A 19,146-nucleotide genomic window follows, 5' to 3' on the forward strand; every position below is an offset into this window, starting at 1 on the left:
TTTAGGTGCCGTATCTCTCACTTGGCCACCTACTCACTTAGGTGCCATATCTCTCACCTGTATAGTGTGCTCTCTGATCCGTCACCGAGGTCCTTCAGACATCACCAGACGTCGAGCGCAGTTCTAACCACCGGCCTGATGATGAATTCACATCACAGGTCTTTCTTGCACCCGTCTTCGAGTGACTGCCGGCAGTTTTCGGTGTCGCTTCTCTCGGCGTACTGGAGACGTCTTCGGGGATCCTCGGATCCGGCTCGAAGGACCAAATTCTATGTTGGGGAAAGCGCCCGGCGTTTCCACCCCAACTCCACATTTATGAGACACACACAGGTTACAGTTTTACTTGCAAGGGTACCCACACTCTCTGCAATGCAAACTACAGCAGAATGTGTTACAAAGGGTGGTTCCCCTTGGCTTCTTTATTTATAGTCAATGGGGGGCGCAAGAGAGGGAAGTGAGATTCTTATCTAAGTAGGCAGCTGTTAACCACTTACTTAGAGTACAATAGCTAAGAGTATGTGGCTAGAAGATAAGAAATAACGTATACATGTATTTACACTCATTGCTGATCATACAGAAATGATTAACAACTGTTTCTTCAACCTAACAAACACTAATGTTTTTCTTCTTTAAAACATTTCGGTGCTTTTAAAACACGCAGTGGCGCTTACTAACAACACGTGGCTACAGGGTGGACGGACCCCCACTGGATGCATTAATCCTGCTATGTTTTATTATGCCTTAAAACGTAATAAAAAAGCACATTAATAAAATACATGTAATGTATTTTTATTCTATTAAAGTTTAACGGCAATCTCCCAAACCATATGGCCCCTTATCGGCAACACGTGGCATAAGCATGTATGCTATATAGAAATAAGCCCCCGACCAATCAGAATAAAGGATACCCCCCCCTTCCCGCTTATGACGTCAGAAGCGGAGCAAAATTAAGCTCCACCCAATGTACCAGGTAATATCTCTCACGTTAGCTGGTAAGAGCTAGGTTGCTGGATTGGGAAGCTTGAACATGGTTTATCCATTGCCAAGGTGTGTAAAGCAATGGTTATACGCGTAGATGTGGTTTTAAATAATATTCACATACTCTATAAACTCTTTTTACAAAAAAAGACTATTTTGTAAGTTGGTCTATTCACACTATATTTTATTACATTGTTTGACTGTAATAGTTAATTTTAATATTGATATATTGCTAATTCTAATAATTATTAATGATAATTCTTAGTATCACTAATAATTTGTTATATTATAATTGCATAATTTCCGTGTACCAAGAGCCAGTTTTGGTATCTGACAATCGGTCCATCTGATCTGTCACCCTATCTACATTGCACCCAACTCCCACAGCTCCCCCTGCAGGTGGTGGACCCATGGAATGGTAGACCCATGTTACTCCTTAGGGTTTTGCCGGCCCCATGGGTGGAGGTCCAGCCACCAGGAACTTGGCTTTGAGCTCATTGGGGAAGTTTGCAGCTAAGTATGAGGTGGCTGGGTTGAGGATCAGCACCTCCAAGTCTGAAGCCATAGTTCTCAACCAGAAAAGGGTGGATTGCCATATTCTGTTGGGGAATGAGATGCCACCTCAGGTGGAAGAGTTTAAGTATTTCGGAGTCTCGTTTGCAAGTGAGGGAAAAATAGAACAGGAGTTTGACAGCTGGACCAGTGCAGTGTCTGCGTTTTACCAGTCGATCTATGTTCCAGCCCTCACCTATGGTCATGAGCTTGGGGTAGTGACCGAAAGAGTGAGACTGCAGATACAAATGGTCGAAATGTGTTTCCTCCGCATGGTGGCTGGGCTCTCCCTTAGAGATAGGCTGAGGAGCTCGAACATTCAGGAGGGACTCAGAGTAGAGCCGCTGCTCCTCTACATCGAAAGGAGTTGAGGTGGTTTAGGAATCTATCTAGGACGCCTCCTGGATGGGTATTGAATGTTAATGAAAACATTGATTACCGGAATTCATTTTAAAAATCAATTTTGATAATTTTAATGTTTATTTTAAGATGTTTTTTAAAAGTTGAAATGTATTCATTGCGTAAAATGATTTTTATTTTGGATTGGCTTCTAATTTCTAAGGTTATTAAGTATGGTAATATTACAGTATTAATAGGGGTTATGGATAGCCTTGTCCCCAGTACCTCATGCATGACTGTACACCCAGGCGGCCACGGTCTCCTCTCCCTGTGATATTCCTGAGGCAGCTGGATACCTCTTCAGTTCCTAAGACATGCATTTTCTGCATTTAATACTACACTTAGTTTCACATGAAGAAATATTTTCACCTAATTTTTTTCCTCATGTTCTCTTTTAACTTGTTTGTGGTTTAGGATATGTCATGATCAGGGAGCGTGGGTAATGCGCACGGGCAGGCAGACGGGCAGAAAAGCAGGCAGGATCGGGGAAAAACGAGGGTTTATTCTGGTATCGGGGACCAGGAAACATCTGACGCAGACTAACATCAATGACAGACAATGAACTGAGGCAAAACAGGGACTGAAATAGACAAGACAACAGGGTACAGCTGGGTACAATCAGGGAAGCACAGGTGAATAATCAGGGGGGCGTGGCACACACGAGGATCGTACGTGACAGGATACCCTCCAGTTCTGTCTCTTATCAAAGAACGCGATATTTAAAAGGTAACCAGGCAAACTGTGGATTTGCCAATTCAATTTAGGCAACTGTTTACTCTCAAGCTTGTTTGGCTGCATATGTTTTTCAGTAAAAAGCAATTTGTTTGCTGTTCTTTGTCTTATCAACTGTTTAGTCTTCTCTCTGGACCCTGAATATTGTAACTGGAATAAAGGAATTAAGAGTTTAGAGAATATATTAATTTGTACATAGAATTATAGCTTCACACATTCAATTTCTTTCTGTAAATAAACAAAAGTAATATTTTGTAATTTCAACTAATTTGGTCTATTTATACTATATTTTATTAGATTGGCTGAAATAGCTCCAGTTATATTAATAGAATATATATTAAATTGTACATAGATTTATACCTTCACTCATGCAATTTTTCCTGTAAATATTCAAAATTACAAAATAAAACAATACTTTCATTTTCCAGCTTACTCTCACATTAATACTTTGGTTGTTAAGCCAGCATAAAAATGAACAAACATTTGTTTGATTTCGCGCAACACCAAGGGGTAGCGTGGAATTTTTGAAAAGTGTCTGGTTGCAGGCTCGCTATTGGAGTGCGTTTTAGTCCACTCACACTCCGTATAATTTAGTATGGGATAGACTTCAATACCCAGGACTTTCCAAATGCACGTACAAACGGAGTGGCGAGGGTGAGGGTGTGCGTGTGGAATGAGATTCAGGAACTACGGTAATTTACGCTTCTGAACTAGCCTGTCCCGTAGCAGGTTAATGCCAAAGCCTAGTGTAGCCTTGTAGAAAGAAGTCTCTCCTGGCAGAAAGGAAATCCCGCAAGACAATTTGCCCCCCTCTCGATTTCGACTCATTGGCATCATAGCACTCTCCACACATAGGAGTGCATGTTTACCTGTCATGGTGATTTTGGAATATATAACGGACGTTGTTCTTACAGTGTGGTTCACATGACCTGTTTTTGTCAAAGTACAGTAGTGTGGTGAGGGATAAAAGTTATGTTCTTAAGAAACCTATTCAACTGGTATAGCATTATCAACGAGAAGGGTCTTTTTTCTATTACAGGAACAGCTGGCCCGGATTAACCATATGGGGATTTTGTGTCCAGGGGTATCACATCCTCGGGGGGGATGCAGAGTGCCCCCTAAGGTCACCCAAGATCAGTGTTTCTCAAATTGTTTCAGACCAATGTGGAACCCTTGTTAGTTTCCCATATGCTAAATATTGTGTTCAATGTTATTATTTTGCACTGTTATTTGCATTGTTCATCTCTTGTAATATTGTAATGTACTGCGTGGCTGATGGGTTTAGGGCAGGGACACCTGTGGTGCAATTCGGGCAGGCAGGGTAACAGGAGTGGAGCACACACAGGCACTTTGGGCAGCTCGCAGGGGGGTCCACTGAGTGGAGTGCAAAGAGCGCAAGCATTATGCAGAGCACTCGACAAGGATCGCCGCATACAGTCCTGATTAACAAGCGGGTTTTTGTGCTTGTGTTTCAGTGTTTTTCCGGTGAAGTAAAAAATCATCACATTATTGAAAAAGAACCCTATGCATGCCTGGAATTTATTCACCTTGTCCAAGTGTGCAACAAAATTCGGTGGCCCGTACGGGGATTGGTGATGTCGTGCTTGTGTGAAGTCAGTGTTCAGAGATTTCGTCGGGGGCGTGGCCACCTCAACGATGGATCTGGAAGAGTTGGCAGAGATCGTGGCTCAGAAACTATGGCTCTTACAACTAGATCAGCTCAAAGAGGTGTGTGAGGCAGTAAAAATCTCAAGTGCAGATGTCAGAACAAGGCGAGCGTTAATCAAACTAATTATAGAATCAGTGGATAATGTGATGGATGATGAAGAGACGGAAACGGCAAAGTATTATTTAAATGCAATATTGAAAATGGTGGATCAGACAACCGGAAATACAGACAACACTGATAGCAATGGAGGTATATCAGGCACGGTACAGGGGAGTCAGGCAAAAGCTGACGAGATGAGTTTAGCAGAAAAGTATGTACAGCTCCAGCAAAGTAGTCTAGCGCTGCAGGACGAAATTAAGCAGCTGAATGAAAGGGTCAATCTTGCATCTCCTAGTAATGTGTCAGCTGTGCCGAATGCATCACCTACAGCGATGAATCGACTTCCAGAAGTGACAATTAGAAGAGAGTTCAAGATCTGTGGTCAAATTGGGGAAAAGGGACAGAAAGACAGACTATCACATACCAATCCCATGCATCAGATTGACAGGGGCCTGAGTAGGGGACACAGTGAGGCAGAAATCGTGGAAGCAGTGGTGAAGTCCATCACCCCTGGGCTGAGTATTCGTGATATGCTTGAGGTAAAGCGTGACCTGACCCTTTCCCAGTTAAAAGCCATCTTAAAGGGGCATTTTAAAGAAGACAGTTCTACCAATCTGTATCACAAACTGGTGAACGTAACACAAGACAGTCGTGAGTCTCCCCAAAGCTTTCTGTTTAGAGCAATCGAGTTAAAGGAAAGGCTGCTACTTGCTTCTAGAGAACTAGAGTCAGATGAACAGTACAGTCCTGAGCTAATTCAGAAGAAGTTCCTGCGGTCGGTGAGTACTGGACTGTTAAGTGACCATATCAAGTTCCAGCTTAAGCCATACCTCGATGATCAGAGGGTGACGGATGAAATACTCATCGACAGAATGAACGAAGCAGCTAGTATTGAATTAGAAAGACACTCTAAACAAAAGAAGACTATTAGCTGTAAAGCACCAAAAAGTAAATGAATTACAGACAGAAATGCAGACCAGTCAACAGGGTCACAGTGTAGCAGACACCAGGGCGGTGGTCCATGAGCAGTTGGCTGAAGTAGTGAAACTGAAAAACCGTAAACCAGCTGTGGTAGCCAGTCACAGAGTCTCAGAGTTGTATGAAGCAGTCAGACTGGTAAGGGAGGAAATGGCAGAAATCAGGAAAAATATAACCAACTCTCAGGGGCCGGCACACCAAGAAAGGAGGAGTCCCCAAAGAGGATGTAAAGGGTGTCGGGAGCAGGGAGCAGGTGACCAGTGTGAGCACTGCTTCAAGTGTGGACAGTCAGGGCATTTCTCCAAAGGCTGTAGAGGAACACGAGGGATGGCAGCGGGACCTAATGACATGAGGTTGACAACTCACATGGTCGCATCCCCAAAGTCATTCGCTCCAAGCCCAGCTGACTCAGATGACAAGGTAAACACACTCCTTTGTGACCGGATTCGGCAGCTTGAAGCAGAAGTAGAGAGAAGTCGGAGAGCTAAAGAGACGGTGGGTGCCACGTATGTCAGTCATCTCTTGCTACGTGGCCAAGCAAAACTAAAGACCCTTATTGGCAGGAAGTGTATGGTGGATTGTTTCCTGGAGGGAGTTGCAACACAGGCATTGTGGGACACAGGGTCGCAGGTCACAATTATTAATGAAAGATAGAGGAGGTCCTGTTTGCCACACTTCAGGGTGAGGAACATGGAAGAACTCCTGGGTGAGAATGAGACCCTGGTAGCTAAAGCAGCAAATCAAACACCCATCCCCTTTGCAGGTTGGATTGAACTGAAATTCAGGCTAAGGTCAAGTCAGGACCCACAGCCAGAGCTGCTGGTACCAGTGCTGGTTTCCAATGAGCCAGGAGTAGCAGAACCACCCATCATCGGTTACAATGTTTTGTTTTTTGTTTTTGTTTTTGTTCAACCCTTTATTGCTGTTGCAATATACCATGTCACTAGTTACGAGTACCAGCGAAAAAAAACCGGCCATCAACCTGACCATACATATACACAAACATCACAGTAGGGGGTAGACCGGTCGGGAGACAGGGGAGGAGAGAAGAAAAGAAACATAATAACATGAGGAGAGAGAGGTGAACACCTCAGCAACATAAGTACATGATCACTACACCTTACAACATAAAAATGACACGACTTGCAACGGGTGAGGGAAAAGGGGTGGTGGAGGTAGTCCAGCAGAGACAGACAGCCATCCGGTCCTGCAGCCATGGAGGCGCTGGTAAACAGACCCGCCTGTTCACGCTGGGGGTATGAAGCGGTGAAGGCGTTGGATGGGGGGGAGGGTGCGGTAAGTCCTTGGGATCGGGGGAGAGGAATGCAAGAGAGTCTCACTGCCTTGTTCTTCAGGGGGAGTTGTTAGTTCAGCAGCGGCCTTGGCCGAGGCCAGTGCTGATTGGGGGGAGCCAAAACCTGATAGAATAGGGTTGTTTGGGTTTCCGTACGAGAAGCTGTAATTTCCAGCTCCACTAATGTCCACGCTGGTCTCTGCCATCCAATAATTTTTGCAAAGCTGTGAGTTTCTCCATGATGTTATCCAGTTTGCGATCAATTGTCACAGTCTGAGTGCTAACAGCTCTGCCCACTCCATCAATCATTCCGGCCAGCCTAGTGGGGCTTTTGAGCGGCTGTCACCGTCTTTTTCAATCTTAGATAAACCAGGGCAATGCCTAATCCAATCAGCATAATACCTGTAATCATGGTTCCGAATAGGTAGATGTCTTCAATGTCCTCCACGGAAAGAGCTGCCAGGCACACGACCCTCCAACGCTCCCATCCGTCCATCGTGTAGCCAGCAGCATACATTCCTGCCGGACAGTTAGGTTCCCCCGAACCTAGGCTTCTTGTCGAGAAGATGGTGTCAATTGCGTTGAGAGACCAGCTGATCAAATCTATCGTTTTTCGTAGTTTGGAGAGCAGGGCTGAGAGAGTCTCTCAAGTATAAGACAGTAGACTAGACGAGACGAGAGGAGCGAAGCAAGGAAGATAAGGGGAGGGAGAGGGAGAGAAGTGCGACCACCTCCGCTGAGAGCCAAACGAGCCAAACAAATGTGATTGAGCATCTGGTGAAAGGTGGAATGAAGCAGTATCCAGAGATCACTCCTGCTGCAGTAAGAGAAGCATTTTCCATTGACTGTAATAAAGCGGAGGCGTTGATCCACCTTGTACAGAACTGCGACCAGAATGATAAGGAAGGTGTAGTGAGAGTAGCGAGATTGATGACAAGGGTTCCAGCAGGCCAGACCAGAGAGGTGAAGTGTACGGTGAGAACAGGTCCCCTTTATACAAAGCAGGAAGTCCTTTTTGAACCAGAAGAGATCCCAGTGTGGCCAGAGGGGGTGAACATCGCTGAGACAGTTGTCTGTTTGCAAAGAGGAAACTGGTCTAGGATAACTATTCCTGTCACAAATAATAGCAGCCGCGACATTACTCTTGCTCCTCGCACAGTATTGGGACAGTTACAGCAAATCAAGTCAGTATACCCAGTAGATGTAAGACCAGTTGATGGTAGTGGAAATGCAATAGAGACCATCAGTGTTGGTGACCAGTCAGCTAGCACATCAAGAGCTCCAGAAGGGTTGAGAGAGGATCAGGCACTATTGAGAATGGGCAGACATGAGCGATGGGACCCGCCTGCCGCCCGCCTGACCTTAGATCAGAAAGTGAAGGTGAGGCAAATGTTACAGGAAGAGTGTGCTGCATTCTCTGGAGACGACAGCGACGTGGGGTGTATTCCATCTCTACAGTTGAAAATCCGATTGCATGACACGACTCCGGTAAGACGCACACATACCTCTATACCCAAACCACTCCACAAGGAGGTGAAAGAGTACTTAGAGGACCTCCTGAATGGATGGATTCGGAAGTCCCGGTCCCCATATTCATCCCCAATTGTCTGTGTGCGAAAGAAGGATGGGAGTTTATGTCTTTGTGTAGACTATCGGGAATTAAACTGTAAATCCATTCCCGACCAACACCCCATCCCTCAAGTCCAAGACATGTTAAATAGTTTAAGTGGAAGTTCCTGGTTCTCGGTGCTGGACCAAGGGAAAGCATACCATCAGGGTTTCCTTGAGGAGAATAGCCGACCACTTACTGCCTTTATAACACCATGGGGGCTGTACGAGTGGGTAAGGATTCCTTTTGGGTTGTCCTCGGCCCCAGCAGAGTTCCAGCGCAGCATGGAAGAGTGCCTGGCAGGTTTGAGAGACAAAACATGCCAGCCATACCTGCATGACAACTTAGTCCACAGAAAATCCTTTGATGACCATCTACGTGACCTGAGGGAAGTGTTGCGTCGATACCAAGCTCATGGAGTAAAGTTGACAGCCAGGAAATGTGAAGTATTTAAAGATAAAGTAAAGTTTCTAGGGAAGATTGTGTCCAAAGAGGGTTACTGTATGGATTCAGCTGAGATAGCACCAGTACAAGCACTCAAAGATCGTACCCCTAGGACAGTTGGGGACTTGAGGAAAATGTTGGGGTTCCTGTCGTACTACCGTTTGTATATTCCAAACTTCTCACGGATTGCCAAGCCACTATACAGCTTGCTATGTATGGAGAAGAGTCCAGGAAACAAAACAAAATGACCAGGTGTGAGTAAGGGAAAAGGAAATGGCAGGAAGTCGGAGCAACTTTCCTCAAGCCAGCCAATCATATGGATGGACCAACATCAGGAAGTGCTCTGTCAGCTGATAGACCATCTGATATGTCCGCCACTCTTAGGTTATCCTGACTTTGAAAAGCCATTTGTACTGCACTGTGACGCTTCTCAGGAAGGACTTGGTGCAGTACTGTACCAGAGACAGCAAGGCAAGTTGGTGGTCATAGGTTATGGTTCAAGGACACTTACTGCCCCAGAAGGCAATTACCACCTTCATTCAGGGAAATTGGAGTTCCTGGCAATGAAGTGGGCGATTTGTGAAAGATTTAGGGAGTACCTGTACTATGCACCCTCATTTGTCGTCTACACAGACAATAATCCATTAACCTACGTCCTGACCACAGCGAAGTTGAAGGCCACAACACACAGGTGGATTGCGGAGTTAGCAGATTTTTACTTTTCAATTAAGTATCGGCCTGGCAGAGCTAATGGATGGCTTATCATGAATGCCACTAGACATGGATCAGTACATTCGCTCATGTTCCCAGGAGATGAAGCCAGAGGTAATAACATCTGTCACCCAAGCACTCCAAATGGAGTCTCACGAGCGGGAACCTTGGATGTGTCCGGTCACCATCAATGCAGCGTGTGCAGAAGGGGAGCATGAAAGGCTAACAGGTTCAGTAGCAGAGATCCCGATAGAGAACCTGAAGGAAGCACAGAAAGACGACCCAGTGATTGGAAAGGTTCAAGAGTATGTGATGGCAGGACAGTGGCCTCAGTGGAGGAGAAGAGATCGACACGATGACATCTCTGCTCTGGTAAAAGAGAGAAAGAAGTTGTATATCAATGAACAGGGTATTCTGTATAGGAAGTCAGGAACCCGAGAGCAGTTGGTGTTACCCGCAACATTCCACCAGTTGATTTATAGAGAACTGCATAAGAAGATGGGGCACCTGGGAGTGGAAAGGACACTGAGTTTAATCCGTGACCGTTTCTATTGACCTCACATGCAAAGGGATGTAGATCATTATGTGACCAAGGTCTGCAGTTGTCTGAAACGGAGGCGTCCGAACAAGCCAACTAGAGCACCACTGGTAAATATAATAACTATGTATCCTTTTGAGATGGTTTCAATTGATTACCTGCACCTAGAAAGTTGTAAAGGAGGATATGAGTACATTCTTGTTGTGATCGACCACTTTACGCGCTTTGCTCAGGCGTATGCATGCACTAACAAGTCAGCAAAAACAGCAGCTGAAAAGATTTTTGGAGACTTTGCGCTGAAGTTTGGGTTTCCAACAAAGTTACACAATGATCAAGGCAAAGAGTTCGAGAACAGATTGTTTTCCAAGCTGGAGGAGTACTGTGACATCCAAGGTTCACGGACAACACCGTATCACCCTTCTGGAAATGGTCAGGTCGAAAGATTTAATCGGACGCTCCTTTCAATGCTGAGAAACCTGACAGATGAAGCCAAGATGGATTGGAAGAGCTCCTTAGCCAAAGTTGTTCATGCATATAACTGCACGCGCAGCGAAGCAACGGGGTATGCACCGTACTACCTTCTTTATGGTAGAAGCCCTCGACTACCGGTGGACATTATGTTTGGTCTGAGGCCAAGTGACCAGAGCGCCTCCCACACTGACTATGCCAACAAGTGGAGGAGACAGATGCAAGAGGCATACCAGTAGGCATCAAAGACAGTTCAGAAAGAACAAAATAGAGCAAAGAAGCATTATGACCGGAAGACTTATGGAGCAGATTGTAGCCAGGGTGTAGAGTATTAGTACGGAACTTCAGAGGGAGGGGTGGACCTGGAAAACTGCGATCTTACTGGGAGGACCAGGTTCACATTGTAGCTGGGAGGAAACACAAGGACAGTCATTGTATATGAAGTACATCCTGAAAGAAGTCCAGGAGTGACAAGGGTGTTGCACAGGAATATGTTACTGCCCTGTGATTTCTTGCCTGTGGAAGACAAGAAACAAGGGAGTAAGAAAAGGGAAAAAGGACAATCAAAGACTGGGGAAAGAAGGAACAGACAGGTAAAACAAAAGGAGAGGGAACTTGAGAGTAGTTCGGAGGATGAGAGTCATTGGAGAGTCATCAGCACACGTCCAGTACATCCATTCAACCAGAGTAGGAACCAGCTGAATGTGGACGCAGAGGAATTTCAGCCGCAAGCAGCTTTTAAAGAACTGGATCAAGGTAGCAAGATGAATGAGCGTTTGGAAAAGAGTGATGAAGAAATTATTGGGGCTGAGACAGAGGTAATACCAATGGAAGCTGAAGAGGATAACTGTGAGAGGGGGTCGTCACTGGATTAAGCAGAGAGAGATGACAGATCACAGCTTCCTTCCACAAGAAAGTATCCTTTTCGACAGAGAAATCCACCTAAGACATTCACATACAATACATTAGGTCAACCCTCACTGACACATAAAAGAAGTTATTTGTACTGTTGAGAAAAGGACACCACACAAGTTTATAGTTGAGGTTATGGTTATTGTTATAAAAATTAAGAACAGTTTGAAACAGCATAAGAGAGTAACTATGGGGGAAGTCCACATAGTAGAGTAGGTTTGTTCATGAGTCGTGGAGTACCAAAAACAAACTCAGACATTTGACATAGAAATACTGGGCTAGATGTGAAGCCTACAGTATATGTGAGTCTGGGTACTGAATAATGAGGTTGTGCATAGGTAAAATCTTTCAGTCCAAGATACCGCATGAGTTGCGAGGTAGTATTTCAGATATCATCTGGCCAGGGTTATCTGTTGCTGATATGTGACATGAAGAAGGAGATGTATGTCGCATAAAAACTGTTGCTATACAGACTGTATCTTGAAGGACTGACTCCTTTATAACTTACCTCTATAACTCACCTGTTGAAGACATGGGTACTCTAAGGACACTGTAATGTCTGGACGACATTAAATTTTGGGGGGGGAGAGTGTGGAACCCTTGTTAGTTTCCCATATGCTAAATATTGTGTTCAATGTTATTATTTTGCACTGTTATTTGCTTTGTTCATCTCTTGTAATATTGTAATGTACTGCGTGGCTGATGGGTTTAGGGCAGGGACAACTGTGGTGCAATTCGGGCAGGCAGGGTAACAGGAGTGGAGCACACACAGGCACTTTGGGCAGCTCGCAGGGGGGTCCACTGAGTGGAGTGCAAAGAGCGCATGTGTTATGCAGAGCACTCGACAAGGATCGCCGCATACAGTCCTGATTAACAAGCGGGTTTTTGTGCTTGTGTTTCAGTGTTTTTCCGGTGAAGTAAAAAATCATCACATTATTGAAAAAGAACCCTATGCATGCCTGGAATTTATTCACCTTGTCCAAGTGTGCAACACCAAGGACCACTTTATCCAAAAAAAAAATTTCACCGCACCCCCCGAGCCACGTGCTGCTACCGTCCGATCCCCACCCCACCCACAAAACCCACATACATGATCTCATATGTACAGGAACATACTTCAAAAGAGGCCTATTTGTTTGGAACTACATTTTTTTGAAAGATCCAGGTAAAACTTATGATTGTGAGGACCACATATATATCCTGACTTTATCCTTTTAGTTCATATGATTTTTTTGTTTGCTTATTTTCACTTTTCTTACTTAAGTGACTGATGTGACAGCGGAACGTAGAAACACTGGGAAACACTGACTAAATTCACATATTTTTTAGAAATCCCCTCGCGGACCACTTGAGGTCGCTCACGGATCACACTTTAAGAACCACTGCCCTAAATGAATGGATGTCTTTTAACAAGTTAAATGAGATGTAATATATTTGTATATTGGCTCTACTGAAAAGCCTATATAACGTTTTATGTTTGACGTATTTCTGATTTTGGTGAGGGCTGAGAGGGACTGGGTTCGAACCGAAATTCTGATTATCACTCTGAATCTGATTAACCCACTGAAACGGCTGGACACATACACACTTAATCTATTGGTGATATTTTGCCATGTGATCTCCGTTGGTAGTTTTCCCTCTTCTTGTGATTACATCCTTGCAATCTTAGTATTGCTGCGTAAGTAGTGTTTACCCCGCTGTCGAAAAGAACACCGCTCTCACTGCTTATATAGGCAACTGGATGTTCGGGGCTGCTTAAGTACCCTGTGCTTGTGTACAATTAATGGAGGCTTTAACAAGCTTGGCTTGAATTAACGTAAACAAGGTGCAAATATATAATTTTAATGAAACGGCTTCAGTTTTAAGTGGGAGCCAGTACTAACACAATTATGCGCAGATTTAGTTAGCGACCTTGACAGAACACAACCATTACGGAAAAAATAACACGGCAATGACAACACACGGCTCTTCCGGAAACGGAATTACGAGTGATTCTTCTGGTGTCATGTGATTCTTATGTACTGCTCTTTGGCGGATGTTTGTTTTATATGAATGATGGTGAAGAACTTTAGGTAGTTAACTGGGTGATTTGGTATATTTTGCAGCCGCACCCAATTGTAGCAGTAAGCTTGGATATCCTTCTCGTAAAGCATTTTAGGGAAGCTGTCACGGAATTGTGTTACTTATTTAAATACTTGGATGTTTAAGGCTAACTTGCCCCATCCTTTTTTGAATTCTAAGAATAAAAAACGAAATCTTAGAAATCGTAGAATTCCAAGTATTATGTCAAAACGCACAAACTCGGCGAAATCTATCGAAAATGGTAAGGCATTTACGTCTAAATCTAGTCCTTGTCTTCAGTTTAATTGCTGGTTCAAGTATGACGATAACAGGTTCAACTGTAGTTAATGACTTCTGAATCATAATCGGGGAATTAAACATTGTTACAGTATTTAAATGTTGCAGTAGAAACATCGTATTTGAGATATAGTAGTTTAAAACAAAATGAATATTGGACAAAGTGTTATGCCCTACGTTTTTGTACAGGCAAAGTACAAAAAAGGTATAACACATTTACGAATGAAAACCAGTGTAGCAGTATCTGGATAGACAGATGTATGAATCTTGTATACAAACAGCCATATAGCTTATTGTTGACATCACCAGCTAGTTTTCTCGTTGCATGTATTCCTTCCCATACTAAAATGAGGACTTGCTGAAGCAGGAGATCGCATTTTAAATAAACAAGAAATAAGCGACAAGTTCTGTAATTGTTCTCATGTCGAGGAAGTTAATATATTAATTATAGCAGGGTTTTATGTGATGGTGTAATGTACTTTGGCTCATTTTTATATATTGTTTTGGAGAGTTCTATTCAGTTAAAATGAAAGTTTTTCGTGTGTACTTTTAATAGTCTGTGGGTTTTCGGTTTTGTGTTTTTCTCATCAATATGAATTTATGGAGTACAGTATTACAAACGTGCCATTATCACTAAATGTTATGGTGTATAAGTTTTATAAATCTGTCTGAAGCAGAAGCCTTCTCTTAGCCATACATCGGCATTAGTAAATTCACTTAAATAAAAATTGGCTAAATTTGTTTGTGGGTCATTCCATGTCAAATCATCACACTTTCGGACCTCATCGTCACGGATTTTAATGAAAGTTTCATGCTAATTTGGTTACATGAGTAACTCATGAAACTGAAATTGGGTGAGTCTTGGATCAGTATTACTCCGGTTTCCCCCCACAGTCCAAAAACATGCTGAGGCTAATTGGAGTTGCTAAATTGCCCATAGGTGTGCATGCATGAGTGAATGGTGCATGAGTGTGCCCTGCGATGGGCTGGCCCCCCATCCTGGGTTGTTCCCTGCCTCATGCCCATTGCTTCCGGGATAGGCTCCGGACCCCCCGCAACCCAGTAGGATAAGAGATTTGGAAAATGGGTGGATGGATGAATGGATCAATATTGATGGAAATTTAAGCGAACAAAGTTTCAACACTGTATTTACTTTATTGCAAGCTGCACATAAGTGGTTCTTATACTGTTTTCTACAGAGCTATTGTCCAGCTCTATAGACTGAACAAATAATATGCCATCCCCATTTGAATAATAATGATCACTCACCTCTGATGAATGCAGGGCATTTATTAGCCATATTTACTAGCGATGTGGGCCTGTTCAATAGTGTGGCAAGTACAGGTGTTTGCAATGACATTATTGAAGCTTCCATTAAATTTCATTGTAGCATATTTGTAACCTTAATGTTATTACTTACACCTGTGTTATACTATTTCATGTCAGTTTGGCTATCATTAAAAAGGCCCATTAGTGATATGAAACCATGTGACGCTTCCTTTAAGTCAAGATACCTCAGCAACAACTTAAAAGCCAAAGACCAAATTTTCTGGAGATGTTCATGACATTATGTAAACTTTAGTAAAAAATGTATAAATTTTGAAATATAGGTAATATTGAATTTTTTATAATTTAATCAGTTATTACATAGTAATTATTCAAATGGGGATGGCATAGTATTTGTTCAATCTGTTGAGCTGTACAATAGCTTTAAAACAGTATAAGGACAGCATCTTATATGTAGCTTACATTAAGGTAAATATAGCCAGTCAAAATGATACCCCCACCCCCGAAAAGTTAAAACTTTGTTTGCTTAAATATCTCCCCCAATATTAATCCAAGTCTCGCCCAATTTCAGTTCCATGAGTTACTCATGTGACCAAATCAGCATGCCAAGTTTAGTTAAAATCTGTAACGATGAGGTCCAGTGTGATGATTTGACATGGAATGACTCTTGTATTTTAGAAATCAGCTTTCTAATATTTTCTATCAGTTTCTGTATTGTAGTGTATGAAAAGTTTAATTGTATGACACATAATCTTATCACTTTGTTGTCTGATAGCAATTCATTAATTGAACTTTGGTGAGAGGGGAAATTCTCCGGACTATTTACAGTCCACTGGGAAAGGGCCAGTCTTTTAAAATCCAGCCACTTTAATTTAAGCCTCACAAGACAATTTTTTGCAGTTAGCCATTTCATGGTACATTTTAATTTTATCACATTGATTTTTATCTGTATGATGGATGAATGTATTAATATTTAATATTAAATGTCAGAAGATAATATCTGATCAGACAACTTTTCAATATGCATTCCTGCTCTGTTTATGCAGATAGTGTTCTTCAGAATAGAATCAGAATCTTTTTTTTATTATTCGCCAAGTACAGAGAAGTACAACATTTTTTTGGTGCAGGTGGTGTCATGACAATCAACTTAAACATACAACTAAAAGTAAAGATACAAGGAAAAATAAGTAGAATAAGGCAAAAATAGTTTTTTTTTTTACAGGAAATGTGGAATGATGAGGAAGGATATACACAATATAAACAGAAATGTATTGTACAAACAGCTTGGGTATGATGCAGACGACTTCTATAAATGAATGAAGCTTGTACAGTGGGTGGTTAGAATATGAGACAGTTTCTCATGGGTCGTCATTTAGAAGGCCGATGGTCTCTGGGAAGAAGCTGTTAAGGTGACGGTTTGTCCTTGTGCTCAGGGCTCTCTTCTCTGCTTTCGCTGGGATGGAAGATGCTGGAAAAGGGAGTGGCCGGATGCAGGGGGTCAGACATTATTTTTTGGCTCAGTTCCTCATCCTAGATCAGTACAGGGCTTCAAGTGGGGTGACCTGACAGCCAATGATCTTCTCCATACATCGCACTATCCGCTGTAGCCAGACACAGATGCAGGATATAATAATTGATTTTACTGCAGCCGTGTAGAAGTTCACCATGAACTTCTGTGACAGCTTAAATTTCTTTAGGTAACACAAGAAGTATAGGTGATATTGGGCCTTCTTGGTGATGGAGGTGATGTTTGTGTCCCATATGGGGTCTTGTTGGATTGTGGTGCCCAGAAATTTGACGGTTCCAGCTCTACCAACAGTAGTGTTTCGTTTGACCAAAGGAGGTGGTGTTGGGAGGTTTTTCTAGAAGTCAGTGATGTTTTCCACCGTTTTTAATGTGTTCAAGTCTAATTTGTTTTCATCAGTCCATGACACCAGTCGATTTGCTTCCTCTCTGTAGTTGGATTCATCTCCATTCCAATCCAGTCAGGGTGGTATCATCTGCAAACCTGAGGAGTTTTACCGAGTGATGTTATGAGTTACAGTCATTAATGTGTAAGGAATAAAGCAGGGCTGAGAGAACACAGCCTTGTGGGTAAGGCGGCCACTTACAACTCTTTTTCTATTGATTAATCTATAAACTATTGTATTAATCGGTCAATTAAATTATTTATTTTCCTCCAGAAAATCAACTTCAGCATTTAATTTAATTTTATTTTGACAAAATGAACTGTATGCCCTTAATGGGCTTTAGATAATATACGCCGGCTTTTCAGCACCATATGAACATTATTTTTGCCCGCAGTTCGATAAGGAAATGAATAGCATGCTTAAAAATATTGATGCATATCGTGATGCCCAAAAATTAGTAATCTGGTATATCCTCATGCTAAATGGATTTAGTTAGCACAGCATGCAACATGTGACACTGACATTAAGCACTGAAGTCGCGATGAAGGAAGGGACAGATCAGCAGCCACAACATCTTTTAAAAGAGGAATACTGTGGTTAAACAAAGTAAGAAGCCACTGGTGGTTTGTTGATACCTTTGTAGATTAATCTGACATGTTGTTTTTGTAAATATGGTTTTCATTTTTATTTCAGTTCATTAATTATTTCCTTTAATTTAGTGTTTGTTTTCATTTCAGTTTTAGTTTACGGCAATGGTCCCAGTGAGTCCAGTGCGCATGAATACACACACTGGCACGTCAATCAACGTAGAATAAGCCCAGATTTTAGCCTAAACATTTTCACAAACATTCAGTGGAGATTCTAATGTAGCTGGCAGACAACTTTATGGCTTTAATGATGTGTTAAAAACACTGTACAAGAACAAAATATATTAAAAACCTCTCCATGCTAATGGTAATTTAATAAACATGAACAGACAACATGATTGTTTGCTGGTATAGAATAGCACATGTATGTTTTCTCTTCAGTTGCTCATGCATAGCGCTAGTACTGCCGTGGTATATTTTTGTTTTATGATTATTTGAACTGCTCCCAAAATAACATAGTGATATAAAAGGAAAAATTTGTTAAAATGAATTGAAGCGTTTTAGAAATCTCCAAGGTAATTTTATTAAAATAATTTTTTAAATGATGCGTTGAATTTAAATATTGACGCATTTTCAGTGTCCACGTCATCAACTACATCAACTAATCATGGCAGCCCTACTTGTGGGGCACCAGTGCTGAGGGGGGTGGGATCTGAAATATCTTCATGACCTGTTTCCTGCCAGTTAAGAAGTCATGAATCCAGTAGCAGAGAGATGGCGGAACGCTGAGAGTCCTGAGTTTCTCAAAGAGTAGATCTAGGTTTATCATATTGAAAGCAAGGCTGAGTCCACACTTAGAATCCAAGCATAAGTCTGAGGGCTGTCCAGGTGTTGCATAAGGCCATATTGATAGCGTTGTAAACAGCAGTTTTTGGACATCAGAGTCATCACAATTACGGACTTATGGAAGGAACTGCGGTGATTTATAGTATTATTGAGGAATGGAACATTCAAAAAAATGTAAATAAATTTCAATCAACAACAAAAACAACAAATTTATTTTTGTATAGCGCATTATCACAACATTACATTGTCTCAAAGCGCTTTACAGCATCCGCACCCAAAGCCCCCAGTGAGCAAGCCAAAGGCGACAGTGGCAAGGAAAAACTCCTAAGAAGGAAGAAACCTTGGGAGGGACCAGACTCAGAGGGGGAGCCCATCCTCCAGGGGCCGGCAGGGATAGTCAAATAAGAGTCAAGTCACATTGTCCCAATCATAAGATTTGGGAAATAACTGGAAAGCAGGGAAGATGACAAACCAATGCCGAGTCTTCTTCCAATCGCCAGGCAACTAAAGGTAAGGCAGTGGTGTCAGACATGAAAGATAACACAGGCAGATGGGCGAGCTGGATGCAGGGACGTCACTGGTGGTGGCGACGTCACATGTAGTAGGGTATGCTGGACATCTTGATAGATTGAGGTCTCCAGGCATCACCCCCCAGGAGGAGTAGGGGAAATAAAATGTACAATTAGTCAAAGTAGAGGAGGTTATTGGCAGTGCTAAAAGCTAGATGAGTGCAATATGAAGTCCAATGTACAAGCTCCGGTAGATATGGCTATGG

At 42.5% G+C, this 19,146-nt stretch overlaps 1 protein-coding gene across 9 annotated transcripts in view; it reads left to right on the forward strand.

The window, feature by feature from the left end:
* Positions 1-13,377: 13,377 nt before the first annotated feature.
* The window catches only part of entr1 (endosome associated trafficking regulator 1), a 32,138-nt gene continuing 26,369 nt past the window's right edge, over positions 13,378-19,146 (forward strand). For 4 of the 9 annotated variants that reach the window (XM_048985811.1, XM_048985840.1, XM_048985824.1 and 1 more), the window contains exon 1: positions 13,380-13,706. In XM_048985811.1, coding sequence (XP_048841768.1) covers positions 13,583-13,706 — 124 coding nt within the window. In that variant the 5' untranslated portion in view covers positions 13,380-13,582. Of the gene's footprint in view, positions 13,707-19,146 lie in introns of all 9 variants that reach the window. The other 5 variants (XM_048985803.1, XM_048985817.1, XM_048985859.1 and 2 more) reach the window with 2 other exon arrangements.

The sequence above is a fragment of the Brienomyrus brachyistius genome, chromosome 2 (genome assembly GCF_023856365.1).
Source record: "Brienomyrus brachyistius isolate T26 chromosome 2, BBRACH_0.4, whole genome shotgun sequence".
Classification (NCBI taxonomy): domain Eukaryota; kingdom Metazoa; phylum Chordata; class Actinopteri; order Osteoglossiformes; family Mormyridae; genus Brienomyrus; species Brienomyrus brachyistius.